We start from the raw sequence: 19,395 nt of genomic DNA, 5'->3' as shown, positions 1-19,395 counted from the left end.
TGACTGTGTTGGGGAGAAGTAAATGGTGGTATTGTAACATTGCAACCTTTACTTAATGATGTGTTATTTTCGAGGTACAGTAGATAAATACAGTAATAGGCGAGCCTCATATATAGCATTCATCTTGTAGTACAGTGATATCCATACCCTTGATATGAGGGAAAATTGACTTGGTTTGTGCATTTGAATAATGAAATAATTTTTTAAAACTCACTGACACATACCATCTCTTGCCAAGACTAGACCCTGTATTTTAGTTCCTAAATTAGATGTTTAAATTTAAAAACATTTTCAGATATACTTAAGTACTTCCATAGTACTTTTTTTTTTCATATATAGAACAGATGGAACATACACTGTTCACTTTTTTTTTTTCCCCCTGAGACGGAGTCTCTGTGTCACCCAGGCTGGAGTGCAGTGGTGCAATCTCGGCTCACTGCAACTTCTGCCTCCCGGGTTCAAGCAGTTCTCCCTGTCTCAGCCTCCTGAGTAGCTTGGATTACAGGCGCCCGTCACCGCACCCGCCTAATTTTTGTATTTTTAGTAGAGACGGGGTTTCGCCATTTGGCCAGGCTGGTCTTTGAACTCCTGACCACAGGTGATACGCCCGCCTTGGCCTCCCAAATTGTGCTGGGATTATAGGTGTGAGCCACTGTGCCCAGCCCAGTGTTCACTTTTTGAATGGCATCATTTTATAGCTGTAGAACTAAAATCAATGTTTGCCCCAGTTTTCTTAAGTAAAACTCTACTTTGAACTCTTACCTCCAACTTAGTAAAGAGCAGCTTAACAGAAACAAGATTCTTACTGGTGGAATGTTAGGTTTCACTGTTAAGTTAATCTGTCTATAAGCTCATCTTTAGAGGTTATTTGAGGAGGAAGAACACCTTGCAGCTGACTTGCAGATATCTAAATAATTTATTTAGGGTGCTTGTGAATGTTATTAATGGGTTTTGTATGAATTTTTATCCCTTTTCATTTATACAAAAACCTGGGCTTTTATGTTAATTATATCATCTGAGGTTCTAAGGTTTTTTTTTTTTTTAGATTTTGAAATTATTTAGGGATAATAGCTCTTAGGTTTGGGTACCACTTTGCTGCACTTTAAGAAAGTGGGAAGGGAACTCATTTATACCAGTAGAACTCATCAATCACGTGCTGTGTTCTATTGGTTTTCTAGTCATCATATCACACACCTTTACGACAGCTCACTGAAGGAAGGTGATACTGTCCCCATTTTGTAGATGGAATAGACAAAACCTGAATTTAAGTAGCTTGCTCAAGGTTACATATTGAATATGAAAAGTTCAAATCATCTCAGTAATGAATATACCATAGATACTTGCTGTATTGTATCTATGATAATTCAGTTACCCACAATACCCTTTTCAATTTCTATTAATGACATACCTGTAAATGTCTCCTTGATGAACAGAATCATGGTCTTTAAAAACATTTTCATGGGTTGATTGCATTTTCAAGCTCTAAAGGATTGAAAGATAAATCTTCACGTTAAAGGCGAGAGTGAAGTATCTGCTCTTGGGTTATAGAACCAGATAGTACTAGAACTAAGATTACAGGGTAAGGCTGCTTTTATCTTTTTTCTTTTTCTTTTTCTTTTTTTTTTTTTTTGACATGGGGTCTCACTGTATTGCCCAGGCTGGAATGCAGTGGCATGATCTCGGCTCATGGCAGCCTCTGCCTCTTGGGCTCAAGCGATTCTCCTGCTTCAGCTTTCCAAGTATTTGGGACCACAGGCGCACGCCACAGGCCTGGCTAATTTTTTTGTTGTATTTTTGGTAGAGACGGGGTTTCACCATGTTGCCAGGCTGGTCTCGAACTGAGCTCCAGTGATTCACCCACCTTGGCTTCCCAAAGTGTCGGGCTTACAGGTGTGAGTCACTGCACCCGGCCCGCAGGGTAAGGCTTCTGTCTGGTGTGTTATATTATGGATTTTGCTTAATAGGCACAGTGAGGCATTAAAAAGAAAAATGCAGTATACCTGTAGAAAGGATAATCCTTGTTTAAAGTCTCCAAATTGCAGTCAAAGATGTTTTGACTGTGCCTTTTTTTGTTCCCCTGCTGTCCCTTATGTAGACTTCTGTCAGTACCCATGGCAGCCTGTCTGTCATCTTGTTGACATCTCTCTCTGGACTGTGAGCTGTGCTATCTGGCTTGTTTTTCATGCCTAGCTTCTAGTTCACAATTAGGTAGAACCCTATTACTCTTTGAAGAAGGAACAAGAAAATGTGGGCCAGTTTTCATTTGCCATTCTTCCATGTGCGTTAGTATGGTTCATAAGTATTCCTGGTGATAGGCTAGTATTGGCAATTCTGTGAGGTTGAACAAAGGGGTGGTATGGTGTGCTAGCGTGGGAATTAGGAGACCTCTGGGTCTTGACAGTGCCCTGGCCACTAAGCAAAGGCAGGCAGCTCATCCTTGGAGTCTCAATGTGCTTTTTTGTGAATTGAGATATGCTTGAAGTGTCAGCCCTAAATAGTCTGATTCTGTGACCTACAAACCCTTACTTAATTCAGTGTTATTATAAATGATTCTTCCCTTCAACCTAGATTTTACTTAGAAAAAGAGAAAAAACAAAACAGGAAACGCTCATGTCAGGCTGCCTCGGTTTGAATCCCAGATCCCCTGTTAGTTGGAGGCAAGTTGTATGATGCTTCAGGTTTTGGTGCCTGCCTCCTAAGGTTGTTACTGTGTGTAGCTGCTTAGAACATTGCCTGGCTCTCAGTAAGCCGCTTAAGTGACTTTACATTTTCACTGTAAAGCACCATACTGTAATAACATCCCATGAAGCATGGGGCGGGGAGGAGTATATGGTACCTTATGGACTTTGATGTGGTGGGGTAGTAGGTAAATTCTGAATATGTAAGCTAAATAGTATTCTTTTTTTAACTAAAGGATAAAAGTTTCAAGATGGGCATGTAATACGGCTGGCACTGGATTTAATGATGAACCAGAGTAATAAGGCTGGCAAGGGGAGTTCTTGTTTTGTAATAAATCTCTTACAGCTGCACATCCAGTTCTTCTTAAAAACATGTTTGAAGAGGCTCCATATTTCTCAGTGAAGCTGTTGGGGGTTCATGTTATTTTTGAAAATCATCTTGCAATTTATTTCAGCATCAGACTGAACCACCCAAAGAAAATCAGTCTATTTCTGAACAGTTTTTTCAGAAACCATATCGGTCTGGTCACCCAACATTTATAGAAATAGGTGCTTAAGGCCTAAAGGCATTTCAGAAAGGAGAATGAGAAATACTGTGGTCAAGAGTAGTGTTCAGACTGAGTACATCAAGCATCTGCTCTGCCCTTCCACACGCATCCTCACTTCATCTTCACAACTGCCCTAGGTAACCTTGTTATCTGTAATGAAACAGCCTCAAGGAGCGCAGAGGCACCCACTCCTCATGTTTGGTCTGTTTCCGGCTTGGTTGGAATAAGATGTAGGAGCCTTTTGGCAGGGAGCACATTCTCAGTAATGCACAGAGTGCACTCACCTGGGTTCCAGCTTCAACACTTAGGATTTGCTTGATATTTTGTATTCTCTGAGGCACTGCCTGTATCTGTTTCTGCTATCACAGTCCAGAGTCAAGCTTCATTTATAAAGACCGTCTGGGCAGGGCACAGTGGCTCACTCCTGTAATTCCAGCACTTTGGGAGGCTGAGGTGGGTGGATCACTTTAGGTCAGGAGTTCAAGACCAGCCTGGCCAACATGGTGAAACCCCATCTCTACTAAAAAATACAAAAAAAAAAAAAAGGCCGGGCACAGTGGCTCACGCCTATAATCCCAACACTTTGGGAGGCCAAGGTGGGCAGATCACCTGAGGTCAGGAGTTTGAGACCATCCTGGCGAACATAGTGAAACCTCGTCTCTACTAAAAATACAAAAATTAGCCGGGTGTGGTGGTGCATGCCTGTAATCCCAGCTACTCACGAGGCTGAAGCAGGAGAATCACTTGAACCCAGGAGGTGGAGGTTGCAGTGAGCCAAGGTTGCACCACTGCACTCCAGCCTGGGTGACAGAGTGAGACTGTCTCAAAAAATAAGTACGTAAATAATAAGTAAAAGCTACTAACAATTAAAAAAAAAAAAAAAGTAAAGACAAGACTGTCTGGAAAATGGCTCTCCTGAAAGGACTGGTTGCCATCATCCACAGTGGAAGATTCAAAGCAGTTGGTCTTTGGTACGTATGAGAACCGGATTTCATTCCCTTGAATTCTACGGAGCAGTTTATTAGAGTGAATGCATTTTAAGGCCTTGCATTTGATATGTCATCCAGTTCATAATCAAGTTGCGTTTTTCTGGCTAAAACATAATGATTATTTGTTTTTCTCATTTGGCCTTACAAGCTGCTGGCCCTCTGTCCCTCCACTGTGGGAATCAGATCTAGAGCAGGCTGAGCCTGTAGACACAGCAGTGGCCAAAAAGTCACTCTAAGTGTTTTATCTCGACTCCTTACTTGAAGTCCACCCAAACAGCACACATCTGGTTTATACTGAAGCCCCCTGCCTAGCAATACTCATTTCAGGAACCACCAGGAAGCATCTGTGACCACACGGGCTTTTTGACTGATGGCTTCCCGGACCTGGTTTCAAGGGATAACCCCGTATGTGTGCATCCATGGGCTTCTCTCTACAGCGAGGACTTTGCTGTGCCGCTTGTGGTCCACACAAGGGGCTCAGAGCTGAGTCTGAACTGCTTCATGGTCACCAGCTCCTGTCCCTTCCAGTCTTGAGAGGCTTTTCTCTCCAGATGAAACCTTTCCTTCCCACTGTTTTCTCGGTCTCTGGCTGTTTTTCTCTTGTGCCCGTCTTCTTGGACACCCTCCTGGCTTCCATCTCTGTGGTTCTCCTGCCTCACTTCTTGTTCTGTTGTTTTTCCCCTTTGTCAAAATATCTCCTATGTTCTTGGCTTCCTTTTCGTTGCCAGGTTTTCAGGCTTTCCTTTAGCTCTTCTTCTAATATGGCTTCTGCCCACAAAAGCCTGCTCTGTCAGGATCTCATGGTTCCCCACTTGCCAGAACCTTCTTCAGCCTCAGTTCCTCGGCCTCAACTTGTGTGTTTAACCCATTGACCACCACCCCCCAAATTCACATTCATTTCTTTGACCCTGCTCCTCACTCCTTTTCTGTTGAGGAATCTGTTGACTAGCTCCAAGCTCACTCAGGCTCGCCGTCCCGCTCTCTGCACCAGCCTTTCCAGAGCGTGCCAGTTCTCATGGCTCCATCTGTTAACTGTGGATCACTTCAGTCCTGATTTTTAGACCTAAATGGTTTCCTTAACGCCATTCTCACTGCCTGTGACTCATTTTCACTTACAGTGTTTATTGTAATGCCAAACCAACAAATCACAGGTGCTTGCTTCTCTCCGTAAATCTCCCCAGTCTAACTTTTTGTCATTCAACATGACTCGTTTATCCAACCTGAAATCGCATAGAGCCCCAAGTATGGTGTTTTGTACATAGGCATTTAATAAGTGACTTCCAGTTTTGGCTGTGCTATGAATAAACTGAGATTTCAGTTCTCTTCACTTTGAAATCTAACAACTCAGAGAACATTGAAGAAATCTGAATGTATTTAGTTGGGATGAAATACTTGTGGTTTAAAATATTTCTGTTGATATTTTCTAATTTGTTGCAGGAGGTCTTGGGTTTGCTGTTTGAGTTCTAGTGCTTGCAAACTCACTGTGATTTCTGTGAGTGTATCTTAGGTTTGTTTGTTAGGAAACTTCTGCAGTGTGAGCTTCTATCTGAAAATGTCATTTAGCTATCTTCTGGGACTATTTAATGAAAGTGGGGTCATGAACCCTTAAAATTCTTGTGCAGCTTTGAGAAACATTTCTGTTGTTTGGGTATCAGTTTGTAAGTGTGGTAACAAGCCAAGATGGAAATGAGCACTTTGCTTTCTTGGTTGTTCTTACTGGTCTAACCTCCTGCTTGAACTAGTCTGCTGCCCTGTCAAATGCATCTTTTTATTTACATGTCCCTTAAATTAAAGCTGATCATGAAAGTATTTGTGTGCAACATGAAATGTTTTCTAAAGTACCAGTGCATATTCCTGCTTGGTCTCAAGACGCACGAGGAATCAGAAAAGAAAAAAATCACAATTTTGATCAGAATGTCCTCCTGGAAATTATTTAAAAGTTTGGCTGGGCACGGTGGCTCATGCCTGTAATCCCAGCACTTTGGGAGGCTGAGGTGGATAGATCACGAGGTCAGGAGTTCGAACTACCTTGACCAACATGGTGAAACCTCGTCTCTACTAAAAAAACAAAAATTAGCTGGGCGTGGTGGCACGCGCCTGTAATCCCAGCTACTCAGGAGGCTGAGGCAGGAGAGCTGCTTGAACCCGGGAGGCAGAGGTTGCAGTAAGCTGAGATCACGCCACTGCACTTCAGCCTGGGTGCTTCCATCTCAAAAAAAAAAAAAAAAAAACAGTTCACACATTTTTAGACATTTCAAGTAACAGTGATGTTTTAGAATAAAGGTGATTTAAGATTGGTTTTACAGGCACTGTTAGGCTGTCAGCTAGTTGGCTTTTCAGATGATGTTCATAAAGACACTCCCCCACACACAGGTATATGAGTAAGTAAGGTCCGCCCCACCCACACTCCCATACTGAGTTTCCATTCCCAATAACTGCACAGACTGCATACTCTGATCGCTTATTAAACATTTCTGAGGAAGCCGAGATGGATCCTTGATTTAATTTTCTCATCTGTATACCCACCCAATAAGTCAGTAGCACCTAAGATTTCTTTCCGTTCAAGATTGTATTCTAAGCCCTAGAATTAAACGTGTTCTTCATAGAAAAAGTAACTTTTAATTAGAGGCTGTGCAGACTCTGGAGAATCAGTCTTTGTTACCAGGTAATAATGTTTTCAGCTTTTTTTGCTGGGAGGAAAAAATGCTTTGAAGAATAAAAAATACTAGAGCATAGCAAGCTTGGGGAGTTAGGGAAAAATATATTAGGGCAGTAAGAACCAGCATTATGTCTTTTCTGCAATGCTTGAAACATTCAGTATTAAACTTTGGATTAATCCAAAGTCTGAAAAGAAATACACCAAAATGCTAAAGCCGTTTTTGGTTAGGATGGTGGACTTTTTTTTTCTTCTTCAGAATGTTTGTAATGTGCCTATATTTTATAATGGAAGCAATAAATCCACATGTGAAATTTATCTGAGCCTCCTACAATGAGTATAATAACCCCAGTGGTTGTGGACAGCGTATTTGTGGCCCCAAAAGAAACTGAGCCACTAAAACTTGGATGCATTGTCACTACATAGGGAAAGAAAATCAAGATATATATTTTTAAAAACGGTGTCTCACCCTGTTGCCCAGCTGGAGTGCAATGGCTCAATCTTGTCTCACTGCAGCCTTTGCCTCCTGGGTTCAAGCGATTCTCCTGCCTCAGCCTCCCGAGTAGCTGGGATTATAGGCGCACGACACCACGCCCAGCTAATTGTTGTATTTTTAGTAGAGATGGGGTTTCACCGTGTTAGCCAGGAAGGTCTTCAGCTCCTGACCTCGTGATCCGCCCACCTTGCCCTCTCAAAGTGCTGGGATTACAGGCGTGAGCCACTGTGCCCGGCTCCAAAATAGATTCTTAATAGAAAACCCTTGAAAGCATTTCTCCTTTTCAGGGACTCAGCCTTTCTCTTTGCTGTTTGTAAAAACATGAGCTCCTCTCTGCTGCCAAGTTGCTGCCAGGCCGGTGCTCAGTGCAGCCACTCCTGCCCCACCCCCTTGCCTCTCAGGCTTTATACCTACAAGAGTCCAAGCCACTCTATTAGATCCTGACTCTTCCCTTCTGGAAACTCTCCTCTGGCTTCCACTGACACTTAGGTGAGCACAAGTGCTCCACCACTGCCTGCAGGGCTCTCCAGGATCTCCCCCTCCCTGCCTTGCCCCTTCCTGTGCTGCCCTCCAGGCTTCCTGGCCAGCCACCTCCTCATCTTCTACCCTGCCAGGCTTGTCCAGGATCAGGGCCTTGGCAGTAATCCCCTCTGCCCAGGTCTCAGCCCCCATCTTCCCTGCTCTTAGTCTTCCTGACAATTCCCCTCATGGAAGGCCCCACACACCCTGCTCTGTTCTCATTATCTTCACCACTATCAGAAGTTACCTTGGGCCGGTCGCAGAGGCTCATGCATGTAATCCCAGCACTTTGGGAGGCTGAGGTGGGCAGATCACTTGAGGTCAGGAATTCAAGACCAACCTGGCCAACATGGTGAAACCCTGTCTCTACTAAAAATACAAAAATCAGCCAGGTGTGGCACACACCTGTAATCCCAGCTACTCGGAAAGCGGAGGCAGGAGAATCGCTTGAACTCGGGAGGTAGAGGTTGCAGCGAGCTGAGATCATGCCACTGCACTCCAGCCTGGGCAACAGAGCAAGTCTCTCTGTCTCTCTCAGCCTGGGTGACAGAGGGAGACAGACTCTCTGGCTCTCTCTCTCTCTGGCTCGCTCTCTCTCTGGTTCTCTCTCTCTGGCTCGCTCTCTCTCTCTCTCTCACACACACACACCACACACACACACACACACACACACACACGGAGAGAGGTTACCTTGTCCTTCCATTGCCTGTCACCCCTTGTGAATGTAAGCTTATGACAGCAAGAATTTTTTTGTCACCAGCTCACCAAGTCTTAAAACAGGACCTGACACACGTGGTGGGTGTTTCATGTGAATTATTTATCACACTGTGAAGTAGGTGTATCTCCATTTTGCAAATAAGGAAATTGAACACAGGTTAAACAACTTGCCAGAAATTCCACAACCATTAAGTGGCAGAGTTGGACACAGGTTTGTGTGTCCTGTTCACAAACGCGTGCATCTCTGGCTGGGAACTTGCAGGGTTATGGATCAGACTGCTGCACCTTGAGAAGTTGAAATGGCATCTTGGTTGTACATTGCAGCTCAACCAGGAAGCATTTACTAAAACAAAAACTTAACGGAAACTGGCAAGCAAGTGCATAGGCGTTGCTATAGATGGTTTCTGTGAAATTCCATTAGGTGAGTTCCATAAAGGGAAGTGAAACAATAGATCACAGCTGTAGCTTCAAAATAAAAAGTTGGTTCCTAAATTGAGTGACTTGTAGTCTTAACTATTTTCTCCTTAAACGCATAATGACAAAGTTACCAAATTCCCAGTGGAAACAACTCCATAACATATCACAGGCACACAAAGCTGCCACAGGAACACCGTGAGGAAAGAGACCAAAGGAAAACTATTTGTTCAAGCTCCCTTTGAGTAGTGCCTCACGTCAGGAGACTAGCTGTGTCTTTAAGAATTTATAAAAGTAGCCTGGGCACTGTTGCTCATACTTGTAATCCCAGCACTTTGGGAGGCCAAAGCAGGTGAATCACCTGAGGTTAGGAGTTTGAAACCAGCCTGGCCAACATGGTGAAACCCCGCCTCTACTAAATATGCAAAAATTAGCCAGGCGTGGTGGGCGCCTATAGTCCCAGCTGCTTGGGAGGCTGAAGCAGGAAAATTGCTTGAACTCAGGAGGTGGAGGTTGCAGTGAGTCGAGAGTGCGCCACTGCACCCCACTCTGGGTGACAGAGCGAGACTCCATCTCCAAAAAAAAAAAAAAAAAAAAAAAGGAGAATTTGTCAAAGTTGGCTGGGCACAGTGACTCACACAGCACTTTGGAGGCCAAGGCGGGAGGATGACTTGAGCCCAAGATATTGAGACCAGCCTGGTTGACATAGTGGGACCCCCATCTCTGTTTTAAATTATATATATGTGTTTTTAAAGAAGAATTTGTAAAAGTATACTTCTATGGTTTTTTTGTTTGTTTGTATGTTTCTTTTTTGAGATGGAGTCTTGCTCTGTCACCCAGGCTAGAGTGCAGTGGCACAGTCTTGGCTCACTGCAACCTCCGCCTCCCAGGTTCAAGCAATTTTTCTGCCTCAGCCTCCCGAGTAGCTGGGACTGCAGGCAGGTACCACTACGCTTGGCTAATTTTTGTTTTTTTGTTTTTTGTTTTTTTGAAACGGAGTCTCACTCTGTCACCCAGGCTGGAGTGCAGTGGCGCGATCTCGGCTCACTGCAAGCTCCGCCTCCCGGGTTCATGCCATTCTGCTGCCTCAGCCTCCCGAATAGCTGGGACTACAGGCGCCCGCGACCACACCCGGCTAATTTTTTTGTATTTTTAGTAGAGACGGGGTTTCACCGTGTTAGCCAGGCTGGTCTCGATTTCCTGACGTCGTGATCCACCCGTCTCACCCTGGGCATGAGCTACGGCGCCCAGCCCACTAATATGTTTTTTGAGTCAGATCCTCGCTCTGTTGCCCAGGCTGGAGTGGAGTGCTGTGGCGCCATCTTAGCTCACTGCAACCCCCACTTCCCAGGTTCGAGGGATTCTTGTTCCTCAGCCACCCAAGTAGCTGTGATTACAGGCACATGCCCCCATGCCCAGCTAAATTTTTTTGAATTTTTAGTAGAGACAGGGTCTCGCCGTGCTGCCCAGGCTGGTCTCGAACTTACGGCCTCAGGTGATCCTCCCAACTCGGCCTCCCAAAGTGCTGGGATTACAGGTGTGAACCACCACACCCAGTTGTAAGTTTCTCATAAGAGAATAAATAGTTACTTGTGTCTGTGTGTTTTTGGTTTCACAATTTTAAATTTGTAGTATTTCTCCTCTGCAAGAGTTCCCTAAATGATGTGAAAACATTTTAAAGCATACCTGGTTATCCCCAGGCTCGCTTGATGCCCGTCCGATGAGTGTGTTTTGCTGCCCTCTGCCGCTCACGGGCGGTACAGCAGTGAATGAACAACCCATTCCCGGGTCTGCCGCTTGGTATTGCCAGAAAGCTGGAGAAGCCTGGGAAGAAGACAAGATTGTTAGGAACCATTCTCTGCTAAAGCCAACCCCCTACTCCAACCAACCTAACAGCCTGTGCTCCACCCCTACCCCAGAATTAAAATGAAAACGAAAAATGCTGCTTTTGCTAAGACATCAATGAAATAATCTCGGATTTTTTAAGTAATTTGAATGGTTTGTGTTGGTAGAAAGATGCATGCTGTGAGACAACCCCGCGGATCATCTGTAGAGCTGCCTGACCATGCCCAACATGTGCTGTCTAGATTCAGCTTGCCTCTCAAAAGGAGCGGTCTTTGAGGACAGACAAAGCTGGCCACCCGTCGACTTTGCCTCTGTCACGTCCATACATGTATACACACAGGATGACTTCGGATGAACAAATCAAATATTTTCAGTTGCTGGACAGTCAGTAGTATAGTATGATGGTTAATAGCTATTGGAGGCCAGGCATGGTAGCTCCAACAGTAATCCTAGCCTGTAATCCCGGCACTTTGGGAGGCCGAGGCAGGAGGATCACTTGAGGCAAGGAGTTCGAGACCAGCCTGGGCAATATAGTAAGACCTCATCTCTATAAAAAAATTTAAAATTAGTTTTTTATGTATTAAAAAAATAGCCGTTAGAATTAGCCCTTGTTTGAATCAAAACTTAGCCACTCAGTGGCTAGATTACCTTGGGCAAGTCACTTGTCTCAGCCTGTCTCTTCATCTGTAAAATGGGGATAATAGTAACTACAGTTATTAGTTATCCTAGGAATATTTATAAAGTCCTTGCTGTATGTCAAGGGTTTTGACTTTTTAAAGATTCTACATGTTAAGAAAAAGCTGATCCCAGTGCCTAGCACAGAGTAGCCTTCAAATTTTCACCACTAAGAATATTTATTTCCTCATTACATAAGCCATATTGATTTGTCAGCCAACTGAAAACCACCATCAGCAACTTATTCCTCCCTGTGAACTTCTGGTAGAGGCCTCTCATCTTCTACTTAATGTTCGAGTTGGAAAGAATCTTAAGAGTCATCTAGTCCAGCTCTTTACCCAATGCAGGACCCTCTTCTTTAACCATCTGTATGAACACCTCTACCTGGCCAGGTGGCCTGTCTTTGGACAGCTCAAATCAACTTCCTGTCGATGTCTTCCTTGAACCCAAATCAACTTCCCTGTCCATGTCCTAGTTCTGCTCTGCAGATCTTCTTAGAAAAAAAAAAAAAAAAATCTGCCTTCTGTCCCTTACAACAGCCCTTTATAGTTTGAAGAGAGCTATCACTTCTTTCTTTGTCAAAAATCATGTTATCCAGGCCAAGGTAAAACATCCTGCAACCTACATGGATCTTTTAAAAAATGTATTCTTGGCCTGGGCACAGTGGCTCATGCCTGTAATCACAGCACTTTGGGAGGCCGAGGCAGGCAGATGACGAGGTCAGGAATTTGAGGCTAGCCTGGCCAACATGTTGAAACCCCCTCTCTACTAAAAATACAAAAATTAGCTGGGCATGGCGGCACATGCCTGTAATCTCAGCTACTCGGGAGGCTGAAGAAGGAGAATTGCTTGCACCCAGGAGGCAGAGGTTGCAGTGAGCCAAGACTGAGCCACTGCACTCCAGCCTGCGCAACAGAGCGAGATTCTGTCTTTAAAAAAATAATAATAAATTATATATATATATATATCCATAGAGCAATTTTGTTTTCAAGGAAACACTGGCTTTATTAAGATGATAATTGTCTGACTCCTTGAAACCTTACAGATTCTATTGAATTATGTAAATTAAAGGGTCCAAGTGATGACCTGAGATAAAAGATGGAAATGATTGCCATTAGCTCTCTCAGTCCAAAACACATTACTTCAGCAATTCCTTCCTGCTCTGAGGCACTTGCGAACTGCCCCTGAGACTGGAGGTAAAGGGCGGGGCTTCCTTGAAGTGCAAGGTTCAGGACGCCATCCCCAGAGAGGCTCTGACACTGGGCTGGGGCCCAGGAGTCTGCATTTTAACAAGTGCTGCTGGTTCTCCCACAACCATGCTGCACACCGTTATCCAGGGCAAGCTGTGGCTTACAGCCACGACGTCCTTAAGCAGCCACGTGGCAGGACGGCACAAGCCACCGAGGGCAGGGGGAGCCTGTCTCTGATGAGGATCCTGCTGCCCAGGGCCGTGTTCCGTGCCCCCTTCCTGATACTTCTCACCCTTTGTTTGATAGCTGCAAGGCCACCTGAAATGGGTGGGGGCTGCTGCCCCTTACTGAGCACTTAGCTCTGACCTGAGACTCCTCAAAGCATTTGACTTGTGTTCACTCATATCGTTCTCTATTTGAGACAGGTTATGATATCACCATTTTAGAGCTGAGCAAATTGAGGTATAGAACGGTAAGGCCGCCCAGCTAGTGAGAAATGCAGCCAGGATATGGACGTAGGTAGGCTGGCCCCAGGAGTGCCCCCACTGTCTCCAGCGAGCGGCAGACCCATCCAGCCAAACACCCATATCCCAGAGGCACCCGGAACTCCATATGGGGATTGATCATTTTCCTTCCCTAAACCACTTTCTTTTTTTTTTTTTTTTTTTTTTTGGAGATGGAGTTTTGCTCTTGTTGCCCAGGCTGGAGTGCAGTGGTGCGATCTTGGCTCACCAAAACCTCCACCTCCCAGGTTCAAGTGATTCTCCCGCCTCAGCCTCCCAAGTAGCTGGGATTACAGGCATGCACCACTATGCCTGGCTAATTGTTTGTGTTTTTAGTAAAGACAGGGTTTCTCCATGTTGGTCAGGCTGGTCTCGAATTCCCGACCTCAGATGATCCATCCGCCACAGACTCCCAAAGTGTTGGGATTACAGGCATGAGCCACTGCACCCAGCCCCCTAAACCACTTTTTCCTGCAGTATTTCCGGTCTCGGTTGGTGCCATCGCTTCCAGAAGAAACTCCCTTTTTGCAGACCCCCTCCATCCTCCTGCCTCTTAACAGTCTTTTATATCCAGCTCTTCTGTGGCCCTGCCCTGCTCTGGGCCTTGGGAATGTGCGGCAAGCTCTTGGTTCCCGTGTGCTGCCACGTGTGGGTGTGGTGCCAGCCTTTGCCTGCAGTGCTGAGAGAGCCCTGCCCCACTCTCCCAGCTGCCAGTCTGGTCCCCTTCCAGCCCACCACCTGAGCTGCTTCTGTGGTCATTGTCAAATGGCATTCTGACCCTGTTGCTCTCTCCTGCTGGAAACCTTCTAAAGGTTCCGCACAGCCATCAGGACAAAGCTCTCCACCATTAGCCTCTGCCTGCCCTTTGGCGCTTCTGTCTCACTGGTCCTCCTGTGAATTTGTACTCCAGCCCAGCAGCTCATTCCCTGTGCACACCACACTGGTGCCACCTCCTGCCTGCACAGGCTGCCCTCTCTCCCAGACACTCTGCCCCCTTCAAACTTACACAAAAGTTACAAAATAGTATAAAGAAATTCCCTATACCCTTCACCTTCACCCAGATGGTGGTTAGCATTTCACCACATACAAATGCACACACCCACCATATGTATATTTTTCTGAGCTCTCTGGGAGTAAATTGCAGGTATATCATTTCCCCTTTCCCCCAGATACACCAGTGTTTACCTCCGAAGAACAAACATTCCTTTTTTTTTTTTTTTTTTTGAGTCAGAGTTTTGCTCCTGTTGTCCAGGCTGGAGAGCAATGGCGTGATATCTGCTCACCGCAACCTCCGCCTCCCAGGTTCAAGCAATTCTCCTGCCTCAGCCTCCCGTAGCTGGGATTACAGGCATGCGCCATCACGCCCAGCTAATTTTATATTTTTAGTAGAGATGGGATTTCTCCATGTTAGTCAGGCTGGTCTCGAACTCCCGACCTCAGGTGATCCACCCGCCTTGGCCTCCCAAAATGCTGGGTTTACAGGCATGACCACCGCACCCAGCCCAAACATTCTCTTACATAACTAAACTACAGTTATAAAATTCAGGACATTTAACATTTATGTAATGGTTTCTAAACTACAGGCTGTGTTCAGATTTCACTAATTGTCTCAGCAATCCTCTTGATGGCTATTTTTTTTTCCTGGTTTGGGATCACGCAGTACGTTTAGTTGTCATGTCTTGGTCTCCTTTGTTCTGGAACAGCCTCTCTTTCAGCGACCCTGGCATTTTTAAAGAGCACAGGCTAGTTGTTTTGCAGAGAGTACCCCAGTGAGAGAGTGTGTGATCCTTCCTCTGGATTACATTCAGATTCTGCCTTTTTGGCAAGAATAGCCCTGCAGCAATGCTCCGGCCTTCCCAGCGCAGCATCTCAAGCACCACGTGGTGCTGCTGGGTTGGCCCCGTTACTGGTGATGTGGATACTGATGACTTGGGAACAGTGGGGTCTTATTTATTTTTTACAACCTCCGTATTCATGACCCCTCTTCTAAGAAAGCTTGCATAGACCCCTCCAGGCACCCGCAGTTAGGGTAGGTGGCTGTTCCCTCACCTGAGTCCTGGGTACAGCGCCTCACCTGCGCTGACCAAGCCATCTTGGTGTGTGTCTCTTCCCCTGCTCGACTGCAAGGCTCAGGGGACCTCATCTTGCTCACGATGGTGCCCCAGCTCCTACGGGCCTGGCACATAGTAGGCACTTAATAAAGATTTGTTGAGTGAATGAAAGAATGAGTGAGATTTGGGAGCTGATTGAGTTACAAAGCAGAAACCTCCAAATCTCTCCAGATGGGTCTTTGTGTGTGGTTTTCACTGCTTTACTCATGAAGCATGGCTAAATGTTGGGGTTTCTTTTTATGCCAGATTCTCACTGAAAGCATGAAAGTCTGATCAAATCCCAAGAAGAAAGCATGATATTTATCCTTCCTTTGGGGAATCACAGAATGGACCAGTTTTAGAAACTTGGAACCCCATCCTAGATTTTTCCATGTGTTTCTTCATGGGAGGGTGGGTGGGTGTGAGGGGAGAGTCTCTGGGTCTTTGATCGTGGCCTGGAGAGAGCAGCAGAGAGTCTTGGGCCTCCCACCCTGCTGCCTCTGTCCAGCCACACACTTCACGCACCGGTAGGGAAGTGCCTGGCGGGGCGTCCGGAAGCCTCTCAGGACATCACTGTCTCTCTTTGCTCTTTCAGACGCAGGAGGAGGGAGACGCACTGATGACATCGGGCCGCTCCTGCAGCTCGGGCGCCTCGCAGTCTCCGGGTGCAAGGCCAGCGCTTCCACTGTGGCTGCTTCAGGACATCCCTCAGAACAGCCGTTCCTGGAGATCCGGCCATCTTTTCTGCATCGTTTTGCAATTTGTGAAACTTAGGACAGCAGCCGCCCGTTCAACTGGGTCCTCCACCGGATGGCTCTGGGAATTCACCGCTGGGCATGGCTGTGTCACTAGGGCTTTGTGGCTGATGAATAACAGCTGTCGTGTGCTGTTTCTGGGTGGAGATGTCCCAGGAAACCAGTCCTACTCTGCCAGCCGGTAGGATGGGGATGCAGGTCCCGCCAGCAAGGACTGGCTGAACCATGCGACCCATGCAGTAGGGCCCTTGCATCAGCTGCCCCCACCCGCTACACTGATGGTGAATGAGGCCAGAAGACAGGGGGCTCTGCGTGAAGCCCACCAGCCCCTGCCATGTGATGGTTGCAACGCATACCTTAGAGCTTCCAGTTCCGTCTTAGGACATTTTCAAAGATGAGAGTCCTCAGGAGGGGTGGTGGAGGGGCCACGTCTGGAGGGGCCTGAGGCACGGGGAGCGCTTGGTGCCCAGGCTGAGCAGTGCCACACGTGCGCACGAGTTATGCCTGCAAACACGAGCACACCTGCGAGACCAGTGGGCTCCTTCCAGCCGGGCTGCCTGAGGCCACTGTCTTTGTGTTGGTGCCCATGGTGGGCTCCAGGGCGCCCTTTCCTTGTGCTGACGTGAATGGAGTTGAATTGCCCTGAATCAAATTAGACTGAAATAAATTGAATTGAAAGGCCTACAAATAAGTATGAATCTCTTGCTGAGTGCCAGGCTCTGGGGAGTCACAGCTGAATAAGACAGCCGCTGCCTGTCTTCACACTAGCCAGGCCCATAACTAATATTATGGACTTGCAGCAAGAACACGCTGGGGGTGGTGGGTGGGAGTGGGGAGGAGGGTGACAGGCTTCGGGAGGAGGAGATCTTTGACCTGAGCCTCTGAGAATGGGAGTGGGGATTTTGGAAAAAGGTGAAAGTAAGAAGGACACAGGGGACCTGGGAGGCAACAGGAGCAGAGGCGCACTGCATCTGAGGCGAAGACAGGAGAGGGTGGAGACGCAGTGCTCACTTGCCACCTGACAGAGGCACACACATGTGCACACACATGTGCACACACAGTCACAGGCAGAGAGAGGCATCGCACACTCAGCCTGTGAGCCACGTGCATCAGAACCACCCGGAACGCACCCACATACCTACTCCAGCAGAATCTCAGGGAGCCGACCCAGGAACCTGCATTTTAAAACAAGCTCTACATGTGAATTCAAAGATTGACACTGTGTGTGTTGGGGGCGGGTGGTGAGCCTCTGTCAGTTAGCAGGGGTGCGGGGACATTCAGTGATTTGCAGGCCTGGCCTGCCAGGATTCGCCCCTGGCACGTGAGTAATTGTTGCACTTCATCGCACAGCACAGTCGCCTGCAAGACTTGTCCACACACAGACTACTGGGCTCCACCCCCGAAATTCTGAGTCAGTCCGCCTGGAATTGGGCCAATTGCTTTGCTGATCAGTTCCCCGATGGGTGAGGCTGGTACAGGGGCCTCTGAGAAAAGGATGGATTGGAGAGAGATGAGGAATCAGCCAGACTGAAGGAAGCCCTCACTGGCTCTCCTGAGACTGAGGTGCCGGGACAATCGCAATATTTGAAGCACTTTGATTTGACCAGATGTGCCTTTCTCTTCTGTGTGCCCATCCTTGGTTTCAAGCCTTCTGCGACAGTGGTACGGTATTCTGGACATGTGACAGACGCCCAGTGCCCCGATCTGAAGATGGGTGAGCCTGGGTCACGCTGCCCAGTGGTCCCCGCCAGAGTCCCTTGCTCAGGGTGATTCCATCTCCTAAGCAGTGCAGCAGAGACCTGTGGCTCTGAGGCCACTTAGGAGCATTTCTGGGCATCCATGCAGTGCCTTGATTCCAGCACCCAGAAATGCTTCCAGTGCTGCCAAGGTCACAGGTGGAAACCCCAGATGTCCCTTGGAAGGCTGTGCTGCCATCACACGTAGGGCTTGGTCACGTCCTGGATCTAGGGATGATCATTTATCAGCAGGCTACACAGGATTGGAAGAAGGGCCCCTGGGAATGATAAGTCTGTTCCCAGTAGGAACCCAGTGTCCCACCAGCAAGGAGCTCAGCACTGTGCTCAAGCCCAAAGGCACAACTAGCTTCCAAATCCTATCTTTGTAGGTCTATGGCTGGGGCTACTCATGGTACCAACGCTGTACCAATCAAGAGAGGAAACCACATATTAATTTGAATGGGGGAAGTTTGATGTAACTGTAACAGGTGTAGAGTAGTGAGGGGTTGGCTAGTAAGAAGTCAACTCCAATCATCTGGGAAGAGCAGCTGTAAGAAACAGCCTCTCGTCCAACCGCTCCTCCACCCCACCTCGAGCCCTCATTTGAGAGAGCACTGCCCAGACTCACCCAAGGGCTGAGAAGTTGTTGTTGGTGCCAAAGCAGTGGAGTTGCTGGATATCCAGCTCTGCGGGGGCCAGAGTGAAGCTGTTCCCGTAAGAGAAGTGCCTTCCTGGAGGAAGTCAGCCACAAACTGCTTGAAGAGGATGGAGGAAGCTGCTGGCTGCTGGGTGCTGCTGACCACCACGCACTGTAGGAGCCTGGTGCTGGAGGGGCCATGAGCATGGCAGGAGTCAGCCAAGTGGGCACATAGGGCAGGAAGAAAACCTTCTGGCCATGTCCTACTACTTCTCCCTCTGACAAAACCTGATACCGTGTCAGCACACAAAGGAAACATGTCTAAAGCGGCCAGATCCATTTTCTCAAAGCAGACAATGAAGGATGAACTTGGAGCTGCGTGGCACTAAATTGATAAGGGGCGCAGTTCCCAAAGACTGGTCCTTGACAGTAGAGTCCAGGGTGTGGGAACTTGGCAAACCTATTATTTGATTGGAGGAGCAGGAGAATTGGAAGGGGCCTCAAGAGCTCCTCTGTCCATCCCCTCACCACTCTCAGTACAATACCAATCCTCTTAGCAAGGCCACACAGCTCGGTGGGGTGGGAGAGAGGGACAGTGCCACCTTGTTCTCCTTGCCCTCACACTCTGTCCTTCATAGGCCTTTTGCCATTAGATTGGACAGATAAACTGGTAGCATCCATTTTACAGATAGGCACCCAGAGTTGAGAAACCCCCTTTAGACGAATAAATATTCCGAATCAAAGAGAACTCAAGACACACTATCTAGTTCTAGGACAGAGGAATTTCCTGACTTTCCCAAAAAAAACCTCCATAACTTTTCTTGTTTCTCTGAGTTCCATAAGGATATTTTAATGAAATGTGGGGACCACACTGGGCACAGTGGCTCAAGCCTGTTATCCCAGCACTTTGGGAGGCCGAGGTGGGGGAATCACTTGGGATCAGGAGT

The 19,395-nt window shown here is 47.0% G+C and overlaps 2 protein-coding genes across 6 annotated transcripts in view; one reads left to right on the top strand and one right to left on the bottom strand.

Moving 5' to 3' along the window:
• The window catches only part of SSR1 (signal sequence receptor subunit 1), a 43,166-nt gene extending 26,403 nt beyond the window's left edge, over positions 1-16,763 (top strand). For all 3 annotated transcript variants that reach the window (XR_004031356.1, XM_012509057.1, XM_004088727.2), the window contains one exon: positions 15,916-16,763. Coding sequence is in view for 2 of the 3 variants with exons in the window: in XM_012509057.1 (XP_012364511.1) it covers positions 15,916-15,940 (25 nt within the window). In the remaining variant the exon portion in view is untranslated. The remainder of the gene's footprint in view (positions 1-15,915) is intronic.
• Positions 607-19,269, bottom strand: LOC115836342. 3 transcript variants are annotated; one of them, XM_030817267.1, is made up of 3 exons: positions 18,440-19,269; positions 10,704-10,841; positions 607-1,482 (listed from the first exon to the last, which is right to left on the bottom strand). In XM_030817267.1, exons 1-3 carry the CDS (start codon positions 18,653-18,655, stop codon positions 1,387-1,389), a joined length of 450 nt encoding a protein of 149 aa, XP_030673127.1. In that variant the 5' UTR covers positions 18,656-19,269; the 3' UTR covers positions 607-1,386. The 3 variants fall into 3 exon arrangements, with proteins under 3 accessions (XP_030673127.1, XP_030673128.1, XP_030673126.1); XM_030817268.1 differs by lacking the exon at positions 607-1,482 and adding an exon at positions 8,541-8,888; XM_030817266.1 differs by lacking the exon at positions 607-1,482 and having other exon boundaries at positions 10,562-10,841.
• Positions 19,270-19,395: the final 126 nt, after the last annotated feature.

Source organism: Nomascus leucogenys, chromosome 8 (genome assembly GCF_006542625.1).
Source record: "Nomascus leucogenys isolate Asia chromosome 8, Asia_NLE_v1, whole genome shotgun sequence".
Taxonomy (NCBI): domain Eukaryota; kingdom Metazoa; phylum Chordata; class Mammalia; order Primates; family Hylobatidae; genus Nomascus; species Nomascus leucogenys.
Note: the sequence above shows the minus strand (reverse complement) of the source record. Positions and strands in the feature narration are given on the sequence as shown.

Excerpts from the sequence above, each read along its gene's own strand:
- LOC115836342 (XM_030817266.1), bottom strand. The coding sequence starts at position 18,788 with ATGGATCTGGCCGCTTTAGACATGTTTCCTTTGTGTGCTGACACGGTA. Across the intron at positions 10,842-18,439 it reads AACAACTTCTCAGCCCTTGG|GCTTCTCCAGCTTTCTGGCA; the intron begins GTGAGTCTGGGC and ends TCTTCTTCCCAG.